Below are 20,547 nucleotides of genomic sequence, written 5' to 3' on the forward strand. Positions count from 1 at the left end.
ATTCATAAATGAGAGCTTTGCAGGATATAATATTCTGGGCTGGCAGTTTTTCTCTCTTAGCACCTGGGCTATGTCTCGCCATTCTCTCCTAGCTTGTAGGGTTTCTGAAGAGAAGTCTGCTGTGAGTCTAATTGGAGATCCTCTGAGAGTAATCTGACGTTTCTCTCTTGCACATTTTAGGATCTTTTCTTTGTGTTTCACTGTGGTGAGTTTGATTACGACGTGTCGTGGTGAGGATCTCTTTTGGTCATGTTTATTAGGGGTTCTATGAGCTTCCTGTATTAGGATGTCTCTGTCTTTCTCCAAACCTGGGAAATTTTCTGCTAGTATCTCACTAAAAAGGCCTTCTAATCCTTTCTCTCTCTCCATGCCTTCAGGTACTCCTAGAACCCAAATGTTGGTTTTTTTAAGAGTATCCTGTAGATTCCTGACAGTATTTTTTAGATTTCTGATTTCTTCTTCTTTTCTTTGATTTGATTGTTTCCTTTCCTGTTCTCTGTCTTCTAAGTCTGATATTCTCTCTTCTGCTTCGCCCATTCTGTTTTTAAGGCTCTCTAATGTGTTTGTCATTTGATCTATTGAATTCTTCATTTCATTATGATTTCTCATCACTATCAGAGTTTCTTGTTCCACTAGTTGTTTCATTTCATTTTGATTCCTCCTTAATATTTCATTTTCATGAGAGAGATTTTCTATCTTGTCCATTAAAGATTTCTGTAGTTCAAGAATTTGTTTTTGAGAACTTCTTAATGTTCTTATCAATTTTTTGAGATCCACTTCTTGCATTTCTTCAATCTCCTCATCTTCATAATCTTGAATTGGGGTGTCTTTTTCATTTGGGGGTGTCATAGTGTCTTCCTTGTTCTTGTTAGCTTGGTTTTTGCATTTGTTGTTTGGCATGTTGGAGATATTTGGTTTCTTCACTGTGGTGTGTTTTCTTGTTACACTATGGCTCTATATTAAGTGGACTGTCTGCTTTCAGTGGAGCCTTAGAGGCTTGAGATGAGTGTGGACTGAGAGCTGTGATTGGTTCCTCAGGGTTGAGGGTGTGTCAAAGATGACACTCCCAGGTTAGGTGTGGTAAATCTCTCTCTTTTTTGATTCAAAAGGGAAGTAATTCCGCACAGCTGAACGTAATTGGAGGTAGTTAGCAGGCAAATGATGTACCCACAGGAGCCAGAGATTGGAAGCTCTTTCCCAAGGACCACACAGGGAATCTCTGCTGCCCTCAGTGTGGGCTCCAATTCTCCTGCAATCTCCCACTGGGTTGCCAAGTTAGATGCTAATCTCCTGTTATTTCACCCCTCCCCCCAGAGTCAGGTTTTTCTGCTAGGCTCAGGGCTGGTGCAGACCTGAGGTCGCCCTGCTTATGACGTATATCCAAAATGGCACCTGCTCTGTCTTGCTCGCCTTTGAGAGGTGAGTGGAGAGAGAGAAACTTGTGTCCGTATTGGTCACTTTTTAAATTTTTTTTCCTCTCTCTCTTCTAGTTAGCCTGGTGAATTTTTCCCCACGGAGTTTCAAGCCTCGTTCCCTCTAGTCTCCTCTTTCTGCTTGCCCGCTGGTGTCTCGGGCTGTTTTGCTTCGGCTCACCTCACGTTCCAGCGCTGGTGTGTTGAGTCTGCCGCTGGTGTCCCGAACTTGGGCTCCCACGCTCTCCACGCAGGTCCACTGTGAATCACTAGTTCTGGAAGAGTTTCCTATGCTGTTTCATCCCCTACTCTTCCTTGACCCTGCAGTATCTCCACTTATATTAACCTGTCTCTCTCCCGGACTAAAAGTGCGCTCTCTGCCTATTCCGCCATCTTGACCACCAAAAAACTTTTTTTTTTTTTTTTTGACAGGCAGAGTGGACAGTGAAAGAGAGAGACAGAGAGAAAGGTCTTCCTTTTGCCGTTGGTTCACCCTCCAATGGCCGCCGCGGTAGGCGCGCTGCGGCCGGCGCACCGCGCTGATCCGATGGCAGGAGCCAGGGGCTTCTCCTGGTCTCCCATGGGGTGCAGGGCCCAAGGACTTTGGGCCATCCTCCACTGCACTCCCTGGCCACAGCAGAGAGCTGGCCTGGAAGAGGGGCAACCGGGACAGGATCGGTGCCCCGACCGGGACTAGAACCCGGTGTGCTGGCGCCGCAAGGCGGAGGATTAGCCTAGTGAGCCGCGGCGCCGGCAGTTTGCCGTGAAATCTTAAAATAGAAGCATTTTACTACTGCATGTCATCCTTTTTAAAAAGAGATACATCTTCAGATTTTGTGGTATGACTTGAGAATTAGGCAGACTCAGTTTGGCATTCAACACTGTGACACAGCGTTGTGTAATTTCTGGTTCTCAGGAGAACTATTCAAACTCAGAACCTGACAAGAATGGCTTCTCAGAAGCCTCATAGGTTAATGGAGAGGGGTAAAGTAAGAGTAAAAAAAGGAACACTTCCGTTTCTCTTCATTTAAGTCACACAGATTCTTTTATAGAGAGAAGTTAAGACAGAGAAAAAAGAGCCAAAGCTATAAAACCCTTAGAAGATGACATGGGGGGAAGGCATCCTGACACTGGATTTGGCAATGATGTCTTGAATATAACACTAAATACACAGCTACAAAAGAAATAATAGATGTTAAGTTTAATAAAAGGAATAATAGATGTTAGATTTAATGAGAATTGAACACCATTGTGTGCCAAAGAACACTGGCAGAAGAGTGAAAAGGAGATCCATGGAATGAGAGAAGATATTGGCAAATCATGTCTGGTAAAGGGTTAATATCCAGAATATATAGAGAATTCTTAAAAATCAGCAACAACTACGAAAGACAAACAAATAAAAACTGGACAGGGCAGGCATTTTGATAGCTTAAACCACTGCTGAGGACTCCTGCTTCCCCTCTGGGAATAGCTGGATTGACTCTCAGCTCTGCTGAAGATCTGACTTCTTGCTGATGGGACTGTGAGCAGTAGCAGGTGGTGGCTGAAGGACTTGGGTCCCTGTCTCCCGTGTGAGAGACCTGGATTTAGTTTGTGGCTCCTGGTTTTGGCATTGCCAAGCCCTGGCTGTTGCAGGCATTTGAGGAGTGAACGAGTGGATGGAAGATCTCTCTCTCTCTTCCTCTCTTACTCTGTCTTTCAAATACATAAAAATCCACAAAAGACTTCAATAGATATTTCACCAAAGAAGACACATGAATGGCCAAGAAGCTTATGAAAGGATGCTCAATGTCATTAGTCATACAGACTCAAACTACAGTTAGTTACCACTTCACACTCAATAGGGTGACTATTATAATAAAAAACAGAAAAAAGCAAGTGTAGGCAGGGATATGAAGAAACCTTTGTGGAAGGTTTACAGAACTTTTGCGCGCATCGCAGGTGGAAATACAAAATGGTGTTGCTGCTGTGGAAAATGATATGGCTGGTTCTTTTATTTTTTTTAACTTTTATTTAATAAATATAAATCTCCAAAGTACAGCTTTTGGATTACAGTGGCTTCCCGCTCCCCCCCCCCCAATAACTTCCCTCCCACCCGCAACCCTCCCATCTCCTGCTCCCTCTCCCATTCCATTCACATCAAGATTCATTTTCAATTATCTTTATATACAGAAGATTGATTTAGTATATATTAAGTAAAGATTTCAACAGTTTGCACCCACACAGAAACACAAAGTGTAAAGTACTGTTTGAGTACTAGTTATAGCATTAATTCACATTGTACAACACATTAAGGACAGAGATCTTACAAGGGGAGTAAGTGCACAATGACTCCTGTTGTTGACTTAACAAATTGACACTCTTGTTTATGGCGTCAGTAATCACCCTAGGTTCTTGTCATGAGTTGCCAAGGCTATGGAAGCCTTTTGAGTTTGCCGACTCCAATCTTATTTAGACAAGGTCATAGTCAAGTGGAATTTCTCTCCTCCCTTCAGAGAAGGGTACCTTCTTCTTTGATGGCCCGTTCTTTCCACTGGGATCTCACTCACAGAGATCTTTCATTTAGGTTTTTTTTTTTTTTTTTTTTTTTTTTTGCCAGAGTGTGTTGGCTTTCCATGCCTGAAATACTCTCATGGGCTTTTTAGCTGGATCCGAATGCCTTAAGGACTGATTCTGAGGCCAGAGTGCTGTTTAGGACATCTGCCATTCTATGAGTCTGCTGTGTAGCTGTGTATCTCGCTTCCTATGTTGGATCATTCTCTCCTTTTTAATGCTATCAGTTAGTATTAGCAGACACTAGTCTTGTTTATGTGATCCCTTTGACTCTTAAACCTACCATTATGACCAATTGTGAACTGAAACTGGTCACTTTGACTAGTGAGATGACATTGGTACATGCCACCTTGATGGGATTGAATTGGAATCCCCTGGCATGTTTCTAACTCTACCATTTGGGGCAAGTCAGATTGAGCATGTCCCAAACTGTACATCTCCTCCCTCTCTTATTCCCACTCTTATCTTTGCAGGGATCACTTTTCAGTGAAATTTAAACACCTAAGAATAATTTTGTGTTAATTACAGAGTTCAACCAATAGTATTAACTAGAACAAAAAAAAAATACTAAAAGGGAAAAGTATTAAGTTGTTCATCAACAGTCAGGACAAGGGCTGATCAAGTCACTGTTTCTCATAGTGTCCATTTCACTTCAACAGGTTTCCTTTTTGGTGCTCAGTAGGCTGGTTCTTAAGATTAAACGTAGAATTATCATACAACCCAGCAATTCCACCTCTGGGTATGTTCCACAAAGAAGTGAAAGCGGGGTCTCAAAGAGTTACTTCTACCCTTGTGTTCATATAGCCTTCCGAGATGGAAACAGTGCAGGTATCTAGCAGCTGGTGAGTGGACAAAATGTACATATATACAGTGAACCTTCAAAAGGAAGAAAATACTGACGCATGCTGGCAACCTGGAAGACATTGTAATCAGTGAAATAAGCTAGTCAGAAAATGACAAATATTGCATGAGTCCCCTTGGAGATACATGCGAGTGATGGTTGTACAATCTTGTGAATGTTCTTGATGCCACGAACTGTATATGTAAGCGTGGTTAAGATGGTGAATTGTGGCACAATAATGAAAAGAAGGAAGAATCATACAAGAATTACCATGAATGTTAGTTTTTAGTTTGTGGTGTTGGACTAGCCTATCAGCTGGAAAAAAATTACCATTTTCTTCTTAGCAACCTCCAGGTGGAGCAGGACGAATTCAAGCTTTGTTACAGTAAGTTCACTAATTTTTGCTTCTCATTATATTGTAAGTTTAGTTTATTTGTTGTTGTTTTGTATATCTAATAAGAATCTTAATTTTTTTAAAAGATTTTATTTGAGAGACAGAGTTAGAAGAGAGGAGGGAGAGACAGAAAGATCTTCCATCCTCTGGTTCACTCCCCAAATGGCTGCAACAGTCGGAGCTGGGCCAGTCTGAAGCCAGGAGCCAGGCACTTCTGGGTCTCCCATGCGGGTTCTTTCCCAGGCCATAGCGGAGAGCTGGATGGGAAGAGGAATAGCAGGGACTAGAACCGGCACCCATATGCGATGCTGGTGCCGCAGGAGGAGGCTTAGCCTACTATGCCACAGTGCTGGCCCCAATCTTAATTTTCTTAAGACTTTGAGAATTATTTTATATATTTTGGGTAATTGTCCTTTTAGAGCACAAGTATGTATTATTTTACAGACATTCTAGGTAAGTTTCATTTCACACAAAAGAATATCAGATTAAGGTAAATTGATTTTCTGTTAATACTGTTTTAAAAGCAAGCTTGGAGGCTAGCATGAGAAAATAATTTAGCTTACTAAAATTAGATTTTATACAACTATTATAACTTGAAAAAACTTTATACTTTCAGTTATTTTAAAACAGTGATTTTCAAAGTTGTTTTGAGGATCTTCTGGAGTCCCTGAGATTGTTGTAGAGAATCTGTGAGGTCAAAACCATTTTCAAGCCGGTGCTGCGGCTCAATAGGCTAATCCTCCGCCTGCAGCACCGGCACGCCAGGTTCTAGTCCCGGTTGGGGCACCGGATTCTGTCCCGGTTGCTCCTCTTCCAGTCCAGCTCTCTGCTGTGGCCCGGGAGGGCAGTTGAGGATGGCCCAAGTGCTTGGGCCCCTGCACCTGCATGGGAGACCAGGAGAAGCACCTGGCTCCTGGCTTTGGACCAGTGCAGTGCGCCGGCTGCAGCACTCCGGCCTTAGCGGCCACTTAGGGAGTGAACCAACAATAAAGGAAGACCTTTCTCTCTGTCTCTCTCTCTCTCACTGTCCACTCTGCCTGTCAAAAAATAATAAAAAAAAGTCATTTTCATAACGATACTGACTTTGCCTGTTTTGTGATGCCAAAGCCCTTGTGAGTAAAATGGTGGTGCCTTAATAGGAATTATGGCTGTGACACCAAACAATACTAGTGATTATTGTATTTTTCGCTTCCATATACTCTCAGCCAAGAAAAGGCCATTTTTAGATGAGGATATGTTTGATGAAACAGAAAAGTTACTAGTTTTATTAAGTCTTTGCCTTTGAGTGTATTTCTCTTTAATATTTTATGTGATGAAATGGGAAGTTTAGCCTACTAACTCAGATGCCATCATCCCCTAAGTACCTGGGTTCAATACTTGGCTCTAGCTCCTGACTCCACCTTCCTTCTAATGCAGACATCTCTATTGTTTGTTCGTTCATTCATCCATCCATCCATCCATCCATTTATTTCTTACCCAGAAACCTTTTATTTAAGGTATACAAACTTCATGCTTTTCATAATACAAGTTTAGGAATATAGTGATTCTTCCCACCCACACATCCACTCTCCTTCCTCCTCCCCTCCTATTCCCATTCTTATTTTTTTTACCAAGATCTATTTTCATTTAACTTTTTTTTTTTTTTGACAGGCAGAGTGGACAGTGAGAGAGAGACAGAGAGAAAGGTCTTCCTTTGCCGTTGGTTCATCTTCCAATGGCTGCCGCGGCCGATGCGCTGCAGCCAGCGCACCGCACTGATCCGAAGGCAGGAGCCAGGTGCTTCTCTTGGTCTCCCATGGGGTGCAAGGCCCAAGCTCTTGGGCCATCCTCCACTGCCCTCCTGGGCCACAGCAGAGAGCTGGCCTGGAAGAGGGGCAACCAGGACAGAATCTGGCGCCCCAACCGGGACTAGTGTATGGCGCCGCAAGGTGGAGGATTAGCCTATTGAGCCGTGGCGCCAATTTTTTTTTTTTTTATTTGACAGAGTTAGACAGTGTGAGAGAGAGACAGAGAGAAAGTTCTTCCTTCCGTTAGTTCACCCCGCCACATGGCCAATATGGCCAGAACTACGCCGATCTGAAGCCAGGAGCCAGATGCTTCTCCCTGGTCTCCTCATGCAGGTGCAGTGGCCCAAGCACTTGGGCCATCCTCAACTGCCCTCCCGGGCCACAGCAGAGAGCTGGACTGGAAGAGGAGCAACCGGGACTAGAACCCGGCTCCCATATGGGATGCCGGCACCGCAGGCAGAGGATTAACCAAGTGAGCCACGGTGCCGGCCCCTCTTCAGTCAACTTTTAATTATTCAAGGGAAGATGATCAGAATTGCAGATTACGCATGACCCTTATTTTGCTTTCCACCTCTTCCCTTCAGTATTTCCTGCTGTCGGTGTGTCTGTGGATGGCCGAGCTACGTAATCATTTTCTCCTTGACCCACTATTCCTACCTGGCAGTCATCAGACCTCATTGTGATTTAACTTGTTTGAGCATTAATTTTTCTGTTTTCTCCTTCATTTTTGCAACCACTTAAAATGTAAATGTTAACAAATTGGGAATAGTCATAAAAATATGGAGGAATATCCTATTTGGAAAGCCCTTTAAATAAAAAAAAAACACTTAAATTGTATTTGCATGAGAAAGGGTGCTTTTTCTTCCATTTTAGATTTATTTGTATTTACTGATGGATGTGTTTTTAGGAGCAGTTGTGCACCGCTGGCTGTGCCGTTTCCTCAGGCTGTGCTTCCACTGAACCACGGAAGCATTGGAGGTGGGTTTCACGTATGTAAGTCTGAAAAGAAAATTTGTCCTTGCCTAAAAACAGAAGGCTTATTTAGGTGTGGATTTATGAATGATTAGTCTGATGCAGCGTGCATCTTTTCTTTTTCTAAGATTTATTTATTTATTTGAAAGTCAGAGTTACACAGAGAGAGGAGATGCAGAGAGAGAGAGAGAGAGAGGTCTTCCATCTGCTGGTTCACTCCCCTGTTGGCTGCGACGGCCGGAGCTGCGCTGATCTGAAGCCAGGAGCCAGAAGCCACCTCTGGGTCTCCCACACGGGTGCAGGGGCCCAAGGACTTGGGCCATTTTCTACTGCTTTCCCAGGCCATAGCAGAGAGCTGGATCAGAAGTGGAGCAGCTGGGTCTCGAACTTGCACCCAGCTGGGATGCCGGTGCTTCAGGCCAGGGCTTTAACCCGCTGTGCCACAGCGCCAGCCCTGAAGCATACATCTTAAAGTGAAGTTGGTGTTGATGGTGACCCTGGGTCGTGCTGTGCACTTGAGGGGAGAAGCAGGGCAGGTGTTGTCAGTGCCAACTGCACCAAACGCTTGCTCTTTTGACTTGTGATTTTAAGGCTCAATTTGAAAACAGTGCTTGTTTTTTATGTTCATAACATTTCTTTTCTTCCTTTTTTTTTTTTTTTTTTTTTGACAGGCAGAGTGGACAGGGAGAGAGAGAGACAGAGAGAAAGGTCTTCCTTTGCCGTTGGTTCACCCTCCAATGGCTGCTGCGGCCACATGCTGCGGCCGGCACACCGCGCTGATCCGAAGCCAGGAGCCAGGTGCTTCTCCTGGTCTCCCATGGGGTGCAGGGCCCAAGCACTTGGGCCATCCTCCACTGCCTTCCCGGGCCACAGCAGAGAGCTGGCCTGGAAGAGGGGCAACCGGGACAGAATCCGGCGCCCCGACTGGGACTAGAACCCGGTGTGCCGGCGCTGCTAGGCGGAGGATTAGCCTATTGAGCCGCGGCGCTGGCCCATAACATTTCTTAATATGTGTGTTGTGCCTTTTTTGCTGACAGTCACACAGGCCAATATTAACCTGGGTTTTTGGCTGTATTAGTAGATGGCATCTTTGTCTTGAAGTACCATGTGGCCAACCACAGACTTTTTTTTTTTTTTTTTTTTTTAGGTTTATTTACCTATTTGAAAGGCAGAGTGACAGGGAGGGAGGGAAGAAAGCAGAGAGAGAGAGAGAGGAAGGGAGGAAGAGTGGGAGGAAAAGAGAGAGACGCTTCTATTCATTGATTTACTCCCTAAATGGCCACAATAGCCAGTGTTGGGCCAGGAACCAGGAATTCCATCCTGGTCTCCCCTATGAGTGGCAGGGACCCAAGTATCTGGGCCATCGTTGGTGCCTTCCTAGGTGCATTAGCAGGGAGCAAGGTGGGAAGTCTAAGGGGCGGGACTCAGACCACACCTCCAGTACGGGATGCCAGCATTGCAATCTGTGGCTTAACCCGATGGTGCACAACACCGGCCACTACTAACGTAACTCTTACATGCACTCCTAATCTCTGGATTTTGGCTTTTAATAGTACCTGTTCATTCTGGTAACAAGTATTGAGCCTTCTTTGTGCCCAATTTATGGGTGCAGTGAGTGTATAAATGCTAAATAAACCAGGATCCTTACAGAGTTGGTAACCATCTTATAGCTTGAAGATAAACAGGGTGGCTCTTAACATCCTGTCACTGCTAAAAGCAAGCTCTCTTTCAATGATGTCTGGGGTCAGTGCTGGAAATAAGGAGCTGCCTCATCATGCTTCTGCTGATCAGCTTGGTAGAGGCAAAACAGTGATTCTTAGTTCATGCTTCACGTACTTTGTCTTTTACATGAAATGTTTGAGGTATAAACATTTGCTGGGGCCGGCGCGGTGGCGTAGTGGGTAAAGCTGCAGCCTGCAGTGCTGGCATCACATATGGGTGCTGGTTTGAGTCCCGGCTGCTCTGCTTCCATTCCAGCTCTCTGCTATGGCCTGGGAAAGTAGTAGAAGATGGCCCAAGTGCTTGGGCCCCTGCACCCACGTTTGAGACCCAGAAGAAACTTCCTGGCTCCTGGCTTCGGATTGTTGCAGCTCCAACTGTTGCAGCCCGTTGGGTAGTGAACCATTGGATGGAAGACCTCTCTTTCTGCCTCTCCTTCTTTCTCTGTGTAACTCTGACTTTCAAATAAATAAATAAAATCTTTTTAAAAAAATCATTTGCTGGCCGGTGTCACGGCTCAATAGGCTAATCCTCCACCTTGCGGCGCCGGCACACCGGGTTCTAGTCCCGGTCGGGGCGCCGGATTCTGTCCCGGTTGCCCCTCTTCCAGGCCAGCTCTCTGCTGTGGCCCGGGAGGGCAGTGGAGGATGGCCCAAGTGCTTGGGCCCTGCACCCCATGGGAGACCAGGAGAAGCACCTGGCTCCTGACTTCGGATCAGCACGGTGCGCCGGCCGCAGCACTCCAGCCGCGGCGGCCATTGGAGGGTGAACCAATGGCAAAGGAAGACCTTTCTCTCTGTCTCTCTCTCTCCCTGTCCACTCTGCCTGTCAAAACAAACAAACAAACAAACAAACAAACAAAAAAAACCAAAAGTTTATATGCAAGTTAAAATTGTTGTGTAGATTAAAACTCAGCTCCTATGGCCACATTCTTTGTCTTTGGCACTTTAGAGTTAATTCTTACACATACCATTACATTATTTCTCTCTCAAATGCTAAGTAGAGAAATTACAAAGTCTTCTAGTAATTATAGAGTATATACAAGAATTCAAGAATGATGCTTTTTGGGACTGACAGTGTGGTTCAGCAGATAAAGCTGCTACCTTTGATACCAGTATCCTATGTGGGTGCCAGTTCATGTCCCTGTTGCTCCATATCCAATCTAGCTCCTTGCTAATGGTCTGAGAAAAGTAGTGGAAGATGGCTCAAGTGTTTGGACTGCTGCCACCCACATGAGATACCTGGACGAAGCACCTGGCTCCTGGCTTCAGCCTGGCCCAGTCTGGCTGTTGCAGCAATCTGGTGAATGAACCAGCAGATGGAAGATCTCTCTCTCTCTTTGTCTCTCCATCTCCCTCTGTAACTTTTTTTTTTAAAGATTTATTTATTTGAAAGAGAGACTTTACACACAGAGAAAGAAGGAGAAGCAGAGAGACAGAGAGGTCCTCCATTTGCTGGTTCACTACCCAATTGGCTGCAACGGTTGGAGCTGCACCGATCCGAAGCCAGGAGTCAGCTAGGTCCTCTGGGTCTCCCACAAGGCTGCAGGGGCCCAAGCATTGGGCCATCTTCTACTGCTTTCCCAGGCTACAGCAGAGAGCTGGATTGGAAGTGGAGCAGTCGGGACCCGAACTGGTTCCCATAGGATGCTGGTAGGCAGCGGCTTAACCACTATGCCACAGTGCCGGCCCTCTCTGTAACTTTCAAATAACTAAAAAGATAATACTTTTTGTATTTGACAATTTAAAGTACACTTCATAGTTAGAGAATGAGAATTCCTTCTAAATACTTTAATACAGTAATAAAATTACTGTAAAATATTTTACTGATTTATTGAGTCTTACAAATAGGAACTGTAGGCATAAACCAGAAATGACCATTTTGAAGATGCAGTGGATAAAGACAACAAGGGAGGATGTGAGATTCTTTGTTTCAATGCAGGGGAGGAGGAAGAGGGTGAAATCTTGTCCGGTTTTGACTTTAACCCTCCAAGGATCTGAGAGTTTAGTTTAGGAAAGACTCCTTGCAAGTATAGAGGTTAAGATTCAGACCGTAATTGTGCCATCGCTGCTTGACACAAAGGTTTCTAAAGCAAGGATGGGAAATTATTTGTTCTTAAGACTTTTTGCTTAGCATCCTTTGAGGGAATGGAATGCCATGAACGTAACCTTCCTAGCTGGTTTGATAGTTGTCATTTCTTTTCTTTTTTTAATCATTAAATGGCAAAGGTGAAGCAAGCAAAAAAAAACAGATTGTGGAAAATGTGAAGCTCTGTGAATGTATTTATACTTACTCTACTTCCCCCGCCACAGCCGTCCCACCTGAAAAAATGTGTCTGGCTTGAGTGTGCATTCGTAGGTTCAGCAAATAGCTGCTTTCTTTTATTCTAGTTGTGTAGATGGTTCAGAAGAAGCCAGACGTGACCAAACACGCTTGAATTACCCATAGTCCTGAATTCCTACCCAACTACGTCAGAATACCTGAGTCTTGGTGGTGGAGGTAGAAGGCAAAAGGAGTGTGGAGTGGAAATACTTTTTCCCTCGTCTTTGCTCAGTCTGACTTGACTTGAACTGCCGTCAGAGGATTATGGAGGCACGGCAGCAGTCCTCATACTGTTCAGGGAGACTTCAAGATTTGTTTATTTGTTTGAAAGGAAGAGTTATGTTGAGAGAGAGAGAGAGAGAGAGAGAGAGAGAAGAATGACAAGATCTTCCGTTCACTAGTTCACTCTACAAATGGCCTCAAAGAACCAGGAGCTTCTTCCAGGTCTCCCACACAGGTGCAGGGACCCAAGGACTTGGGCCATCCTCTGCTGCTTTCCCAGGCATGTTAGCAGGGAGCTGGCTCAGAAGTGGAACACTGGACTAGAATGGGCACCATATGAGATGCAGGCCGTGGTTTAACCCACTACCACGCTGGCTTCTCCAGGGACTTTGACTCCTCTGGCCCCTGTGGGTGTTCCTTTTCATGCCTCTCTCTTGAGACGTGAATTCACATAAGCTCTATTACCTGTAATGGGGTAGATGATGATACTGGAAAAGTCAGAATGGTTTTTCAGCCAAAAAAGAGTTAACTTTGATTTTTGGCTAAACTAATTTCAGATCACTACAAGTCTATCTGAAGGCATATACAATTTTTGTTTAAAAAAAAAGGAGCAATTTTATAACCTCATTGCCAAGACAGTAGTAATTTTATATTAATAAATCCATATTTATAAAATATTTGGTATGTCACTCGACTGAGGGGAACTCAAGTTAATTGATTGTAAAATGCTGAGTGAGAGGGCATATTTTTAGTACTGTAGTAAACTGAAATAAAAATATATCATTGTCTTCTAGGACCTGTGGCTGAAAGTCCTGAAGTTCTGCTGCACCCAGAAGAGGTTGGTCTGTGTCACAGAGATTAGTTTTGTAGAACTTGGATTTAAATTAAAAATGTATTGATGGAAATGTTTGTCTAGGGGCCAGCGTTGTGATGTTGTAGGTGAATCTGCAGGTGCAATGCCCTCATCCCTCATATGGGGGCTGGGTCCTGTCCTGGCTGCTCCACTTCAGAACCAGCTCCCTGCTAATGGCCTGGAAAAAGCAGTGAAAGATGGCCCAAGTGCTTGGTCCCTCATCACCCAAGTGACTTCAGCCTGGGCCAGTGCTGACCGTTGAGGCCATCAGGAGAGTGGACCAGTGGATGGAAGATCTCTCGCTGACTGTCTCTCCCTCTTTCTTTGTAACTCTGACTTTCAAAATAAATAAATAAATCTTAAAGAAAATTTTGGTCCTTATCATGGAGATTAGCTATATAGATCATGGATTTAGAAAAAATGTTTCAATGACATTATCAAGTTCATTCAGTCTCCCCTAGGCAAGAATATACTTAGGCTCCATTTCAATAGATAGAAATCTTTTTTGTCAACATGTCTTCCAGTGTTTATTCTTCCTTGTGTCTAACAAGATGGGGTTTCTATCTGTTTCTCAGCCAACGTGATGTCTGTTACTGTTGTCTGGAGAAGTGTGTTACTTGTTAAGCTCATTGCAGACATGACTATTGAATTCCTGCTGTCAGCTTGTGTGTTACACTAGTCCTTCGAATACCTTGTGGTGGACACTGCTTTCTCATTTTATGGTTGCCTGTCAGTGTCAACTTCATGCTTTGGCTTTGCTTTCTGCTTGCTGCCTTGGGAACCAGAGGACTGTCCCCTGGCTCTCCCACTCTGCCAATAATGAGCAGCCGAGTTCTCCTCAGACAGCCCTGCCGGGCCTGTAGCTGTCTTTATCTCAGGCGCACCTTACACATTCCTGCCACCATGCCTTCTTACTTAAGCAAAGAGCCAAAAGGCTGGGGAAAGAATATAAAATTTGGAACCAGGTTTAGGTTCCAAGTGCCACTCTGTCATTTAAATCTGTAAAATACTGATTGTGAAACTCATTTCACGTAGGTGAGGACTCAGAGCAGGGAAGGCTCATGGTATCTGATACCCAGTTGATGTTTAAGAAATAATGTGTTCCTCTCTTTCTCTTTCTCTCTCTCTCTCTCTCTCTTTTTTTTTTTTTTTGAAGATTTATTTTATTTATTTGGAAGGCAGTTACAGAGAGGTAGAGACAGAGAGAGGTCTTCCATCTGCTGGTTCACTCCCCAGATGGCCACAACGGCCGATCTGAAGCCAGGAGCCAGGAGCCTCCTCCGGGTCTCCCACGTGAGTGCAGAGGCCCAAGGACTTGGGCCATCCTCCACTGCTATTCCAGGCCAAAGCAGAGAGCTGGGTCAGAAGTGGAGCAGCGGAACTAGAACCAGTACCCATATGGGATGCTGGTGCTGCAGGCCAGAGCTTTAACCCACTGTGCCACAGTGCTGGCCCTCTCTTTTTCTCTCTCTCTTTTTTTAATTAAACTTTTATTTAATGAATATAAATTTCCAAAGTACAGCTTATGGGTTACAATGGCTTCCCCCTCCCAAAACTTCCCTCCCACCCACAACCCTCCCCTTTCCCGCTCCCTCTCCCCTTCCAATCACATCATGATTCATTTTCAATTCTCTTTATATACAGAAGATCAGTTTAGTATATATTAGGTAACGATTTCAACAGTTTGCCCCCATATAGCAACACAAAGTGAAAATCTCTTTCTCTTTTTTAAAGATTTATTTATTTATGAGGCTGGCATTGTGGCGTAGTGGGTTAAAGCCCCGGCCTGCACCGCCAGCATCCCATATGAGTGCTGGTTTAAGTCTTGGTTGCCCTACTTCCCATCCAGCTCCCTACTGATGTGCCTGGTAAGCAGCAGAAGATGGCCCAAGTGCTTGGACCCCTGCACCCATGTGGGAGACCTGGAGGAAGCTCCTGGCTCCTGACTTCAGCCTGGCGCAGCCCTGGTTGTTGTAGCCATCTGGGGAGTGAATCAGCAGATGGGAGACCTCTCTCTCCTTATCTCTACCTCTCTCCATAATTCTGTCTTTTAAATAAACAAATAAATGTTTTTTTAAAAATAGTTTTTTTAAAAAACAGATAAAGAGAAATATCTTCCATCTATTGATTCACTCCCCAAATGGTTGCAATAGCTAGGGCTGGGCCAGGACAAAGTCAGGCGCCCAGGATTTCATCCAGGTCTCCCACATGGGTGCAGAGGCCCAAGCGTTTGGGTCATCTTCTGCTGCTTTCTCAGGCCATTAGCAGCGAGCTGGATCAGAAGTGGAGTAGCTGGGACTTGAACCAGTGCTCACATGGGATGCCAATGTTGCAGGTGGCAGCTTTACCCGCTTGCCACATGCTGGCCCCATCCTCCCCTTTACTCTTTTACAAACCTTTAATTTCTGGCTCAGTTCCTACCCCTTCTGTGTATCTGTTTCAGATAACTCTTATGATCTTGACCAGAATAATTGTTCCCTGTCTGGTAGTCATTATTCATCAACTGTATAAATATTTCTTAGTCCCTTGAACCCTTTGGTTCAAGGATTCTGTGAAGGATTTTTTTGGATCAATAAGTTTGGAAAATACCATGTCCTAAGTCCTCAAAGATTTACATTGCACATGCTATGAAAAGTCCCAGTAAGGCAATTTTTTTTAACTTTCTTTCACCAAGCATTTTCAAACATTTGTGAAAATCTGGGACTGGCATGACATAGTGGGTTAAGCTGCTGCTTGTGATGCCAACATCCCATGTGGGCACTGGTCCCAGTCCCAGCTGCTTCACTTCCTATCCAGCTCCCTGCTAGTAGGCCCAGGGAAGCAGGGGAAGATGACCCAAGTGCTTAGGCCCCTCCCACCCATGTGGCAGATGTAGAAGAAGCTCCTGGGCTGTTGTGGCCATCCGGGGAGAGAAGCAGCAGATGGAAGGTATCTCTCTGTCTCTTTCTCGCCCTCTTTCTGTAACTCTGCATTTCAAATTTAAAAGTCTTAAAAAAAAGGAAAGAAAAGAAAAAATCAAGTGTGCTTGCCCACCAACACACACAGACACACACACACACACTTAATCTTGCAGTTCACTAGGCTCCATGGAACTGTTTGATAAGAAATGGTCTATGCCACTAATTTTCATTCACAGGTGTTCTGTGATGTTAGCTATATCCTATTTGATGTCTTAGGTACTGAAACCTTGACTCTTCAGTTAGGATTTAGCAAATTCCTCTAGGGGAAAGCCCAAACCATGTACTTTATTATAAGTAGTGTCTTGAACTTAGTAGACCTAAGAACTTCAGGTATGCGGGAGGCTTTGAGCTGCTACTTGGAGAATGCATAGGATCTGGTTCTTGAATTTCTTCCAGATTCCTCGTATCTCTCTCAGAAAATTAAAATTAATATTCCTAATAAATATGTCTTCTTAAGCTCTGTGTTCTCCATACAGAAGATAAATGGTGAGACGTAGAAAAGACAATGGTTTTTACATCTCATATTCATGTCAGATTAGAATAGTAAAAAGCTTACAAATTAGAGAGCATCCTGCCAAGAGGTAGTAAGTTTGATTTTTGGAAAAGATAATCGATGTCATTGAAACACATGCTGTTATTTATGGTCAGGCAAATCTACAGTTTGTATTGTTGGAAAAAGTTTCTTATTATTTTCCTGAATGGCTTATAAGCTGATTTTGAAAGCAGTTTCAAGAGAGATTCTAGGAATATTTTGCCTGTGGAAACATCATTTAAAAAAAAAGATTCATTTTGTTTGAAAGGCAGAATTAGAAGGAGAGACGAGAGGGAGAGATATCTTCCATCCGGTAGTTCATTCTCCAGATGGCTGCACTACCTGGAGCTGGGCCAAGGCAGAGCCAGGAGCCCAGAGCTTCTTTCAGGTTTCCCATTTCTTTGCAGGTGCCCAAGAACTTGGGCCATCTTCCATTGATTTCCCATTGTTTTATGCTTAAAACACCCAGGGGCCACAAACATTAATTCATTGGCAAGACTTATAAATGTACAGAGACCTCTGATGTATTGCTCCTCGTTTTCTCTCCGACCACTATCCTTTGGCTGTTGCACTTCATATTTGCATATTCATTAAAAATGAGGAATAAAAAAGTGAAATGACATATGTTTTATTCCTAGTTAATAATTTTATAAAACAAAATTTTGTGGCATGAGAAGTTTTTGTAATCATTGGCTGCTTTGAAGTTTTGAGAGCATCTCTCAATTCAGCTGCCCACGGCAGCGCGTGCTCTTTGTTAGCAATGATTTAAACCTAGCTGAGTTTGAATATGGTCCAGCTCGTGTTACTCTTGGCCCAGTATTGAATGTTTAATTGTGTCCTGAGTCATTAGTAATTTGGTATAGGAGAGCAGTGACGAATATTCTTTTTATTTATGGAAGGTTGGAGGGGGTGTTTGACAACCCTTTGAAAATAATTATTTATTTACTAGGTAGAGAGAGAGAGACAGAGAAACAGATACTGAGCAACCTCTTGCTGATGCCTTCCCCGAAGGCCTGTATGGACTGGGTTTGGCCAGGGCTGAAGCCAGGAGCCAGGAACTCAATTCACTTCTCCACGTGGGTGTCAGAGACCTGCCCATTTAACTCCGGCATAAGCTGCATCTTAGGTTGTGCGGTACCAGGAAGCTCGATTTGGTAATCAAGACTCAAAGTTAGGTGGTCTGGTAGGAGGCACAGGTCTGTCTCCTAACCAGCGTATTCACTGCTAGGCCAGATGTGTGTCCCTGAATCTTTTGAGGATACCTTACAAAGAAAATACATTATAAAACTAAAAACTTCATTTTAAACACTTTTTGTACATGTCCTAATCATAGAATCTCTATTTGGCATACACAGAACCTGAGTGAAGACACAGATTCCCCTGAAGTCAGCCTTTTTTCAGGCGCTGCTATTGCAGTCCCTGACGCTGTGAAGACGTCATCAGTGGAGCCAGAGAAGATCTTCGCCGCATCAGATCCGCTTCCTGAGTGTGGCTCAAAGCAAGTCTTGTTGACCGTGACTCGTGAAGAGAACTCTGATGAAGGAAGTTCTCTCGAAACTTTTGTGTCTGCCTTGGAGAGTAAGGCATCACCAGGAAGTGGCTGGGAGGAACGACTGTTGGAACTGTCGGAAATAAAGAAGGATGCTGACCCTGGAGACTTGCTGAGTCCACTGAGTGACTCCCTGAGTTCCGTCCCCCTGCCTCTGACTGCCTGGATGGCATGTAGTGGAGATTTGCCGCAAGGCACAGAGCGTGCGGCCTTGCCAGCTGAGTTGTTGGCAGCCCTGAATGCGTCGTCGGAAGCCAGAGTGGGGCCCATCTGTCGTGGAGAAGAGGAAGGTGGCAGTCTCAGTGCTGGAGACCAGTCTGTGGAAGTGGAGCTGGATGAAGACTGCACACAAGTAGCGGGGGTGAATTTGGAGTCTCGTTGTTACACACCAAGTGAACAAGGTTTCAAGCTAATTGAGCAGCAGGACAAGCGTCTGACAGCAGTGAAAGTAGGTTAAGTATGAGTCTGCGAGTTTGCCTTCTGTGGTGACCTTTAATAAGTCCTATTGTGTGAAGTTCACATTTTCTACTCAGATATCAACACTCAGATGATACTTGTAATTTGAAACAAACAGTGATCTTTTTAGAAATTCCTGTGGGGTAGAGTTTCCAAAGGAATTAGAAAATTGGATCGATTTCTTCCCAGTAGACCCAAGAAGACGTATTATTAGGTTGCTTATATATAAGGAGGATTAATGCAGGGGACTTGGCATGAATTTATAATTGAACATAGAACGTTAGTATTAGGCTGCCAGGAGAGGGGAAAAAATTATGCCTCACTTCAGGCTTAAAAAGAACTTTGCCTTCTGTGTCTGAGAATACTGCCCAGTGTAATAACTGTGGGAGTTTAGAATTTCTGCCGTTTCAGCCCAGGCGGTTCTGCAGTGGCTGAGGTCCTTTTTCATGTTGGCAGTTTGTGTCCTCTATAAAAAATTCAGATATTATAGAATTGCAGCTCCAAGGCCGGTGCCACGGCTCACTAGGCTAATCCTCCGCCTTGCGGCGCCGTTACACCAGGTTCTTGTCTCGGTCGGGGCGCCAGATTCTGTCCCAGTTGCCCCTCTTCCAGGCCAGCTCTCTGCTGTGGCCTGGGAGTGCAGTGGAGGATGGCCCAAGTGCTTGGCCCTGCACCCCATGGGAGACCAGGATAAGCACCTGGCTCCTGCCTTTGGATCAGCGCGGTGCGCTGGCCACAGCGCGCTGGCCGCGGCGGCCATTGGAGGGTGAACCAATGACAAAGGAAGACCTTTCTCTCTGTCTCTCTCTCTCACGGTCCACTCTGTCAAAAAATTAAAAAAAAAATTAAATTAAAAAAAAAAAAAGAATTGCAGCTCCAGTCTCTAGAGATAAGCATTGTTAAAAGTTTCATTTGTTTTTATCATGTTCTATGTAAGGTTAATTTATACAAAAATGTCATCTGTATGCTTTGTAACTTTTAAATTTCATATCTTGTTTGTCTTTCGTGTCAGGAAATATAGTACTGTTTACATCTTTTAATTTGCTGAATGGTGACCAACTGTATCAGTATGTTATTATGAATTTAACCAGTTCACTAATGCAGTCACTTGGATAGTTCTTTTTCTCTCTTTTTTTTTTTTCCTTTTGGATATTCTGGTTGGGCAAATGATCTTATGAACACCCTTGGGAAGACTTAAATAACGTAGCACTGAGCTCAAGATGAAGCACTCAAACCCAGAAAAACACTGCACACAGTTTTAATTAACAAATCTCCAAACCAATTTAATAAAACTAAAAGAAATCCAGAAATATAAAAACTAATCATGGAGAAAGGACATGAAAAGTCACATAGTGTTCTAATCTGAAAAGAAGGACTATGAATAAAGTATATGAAATTATGATCAATATTGATGTGAGCAGAAACTTAGCAAGTCTTCAAAAGAAAAGAAAAAGGAAACCCCTTTAAAAGTAGAAAGGAGATTTACTAATTGAATACTCTTACTCAGCTATCATAAAAATATGAAATTTATAACCTTGAGAGATTTGTAAGCTATATACACATACACACACACACATATATATATATAGGCTCAGGAAAAGTTTAGAATATATATATATATGTATACACACGTGTCCTCAAAAAAGTTAATTCTGTAGTATTTAAAAAAAATTTTTTTTTGACAGGCAGAGTGGACAGTGAGAGAGAGAGAGACAGAGAGAAAGGTCTTCCTTTTTGCCGTTGGTTCACCCTCCAATGGCCGCTGCGGCCACGTGCTGCGGCCGGCACACCGCGCTGATCCGAAGCCAGGAGCCAGGTGCTTCTCCTGGTCTCCCATGGGGTGCAGGGCCCAAGCACTTGGGCCATCCTCCACTGTACTCCCTGGCCACAGCAGAGAGCTGGCCTGGAAGAGGGGCAACCGGGACAGAATCTGGCGCCCCGACCGGGACTAGAACCCAGGGTGCCGGCGCCACAA

At 44.2% G+C, this 20,547-nt stretch overlaps 1 protein-coding gene across 4 annotated transcripts in view; it reads left to right on the forward strand.

Moving 5' to 3' along the window:
• ANKRD31 (ankyrin repeat domain 31) overlaps nucleotides 1–20,547 on the forward strand; it is a 173,643-nt gene that overhangs the window by 23,754 nt on the left and 129,342 nt on the right. For all 4 annotated transcript variants that reach the window (XM_062212573.1, XM_062212577.1, XM_062212575.1 and 1 more), the window contains exons 4-7: nucleotides 5,151–5,191; nucleotides 7,895–7,965; nucleotides 13,017–13,060; nucleotides 17,923–18,564. In XM_062212573.1, coding sequence (XP_062068557.1) covers nucleotides 5,151–5,191; nucleotides 7,895–7,965; nucleotides 13,017–13,060; nucleotides 17,923–18,564 — 798 coding nt within the window. The remainder of the gene's footprint in view (nucleotides 1–5,150; nucleotides 5,192–7,894; nucleotides 7,966–13,016; nucleotides 13,061–17,922; nucleotides 18,565–20,547) is intronic.

Source organism: Lepus europaeus, chromosome 15 (assembly GCF_033115175.1).
Source record: "Lepus europaeus isolate LE1 chromosome 15, mLepTim1.pri, whole genome shotgun sequence".
In the NCBI taxonomy this organism is placed as follows: domain Eukaryota; kingdom Metazoa; phylum Chordata; class Mammalia; order Lagomorpha; family Leporidae; genus Lepus; species Lepus europaeus.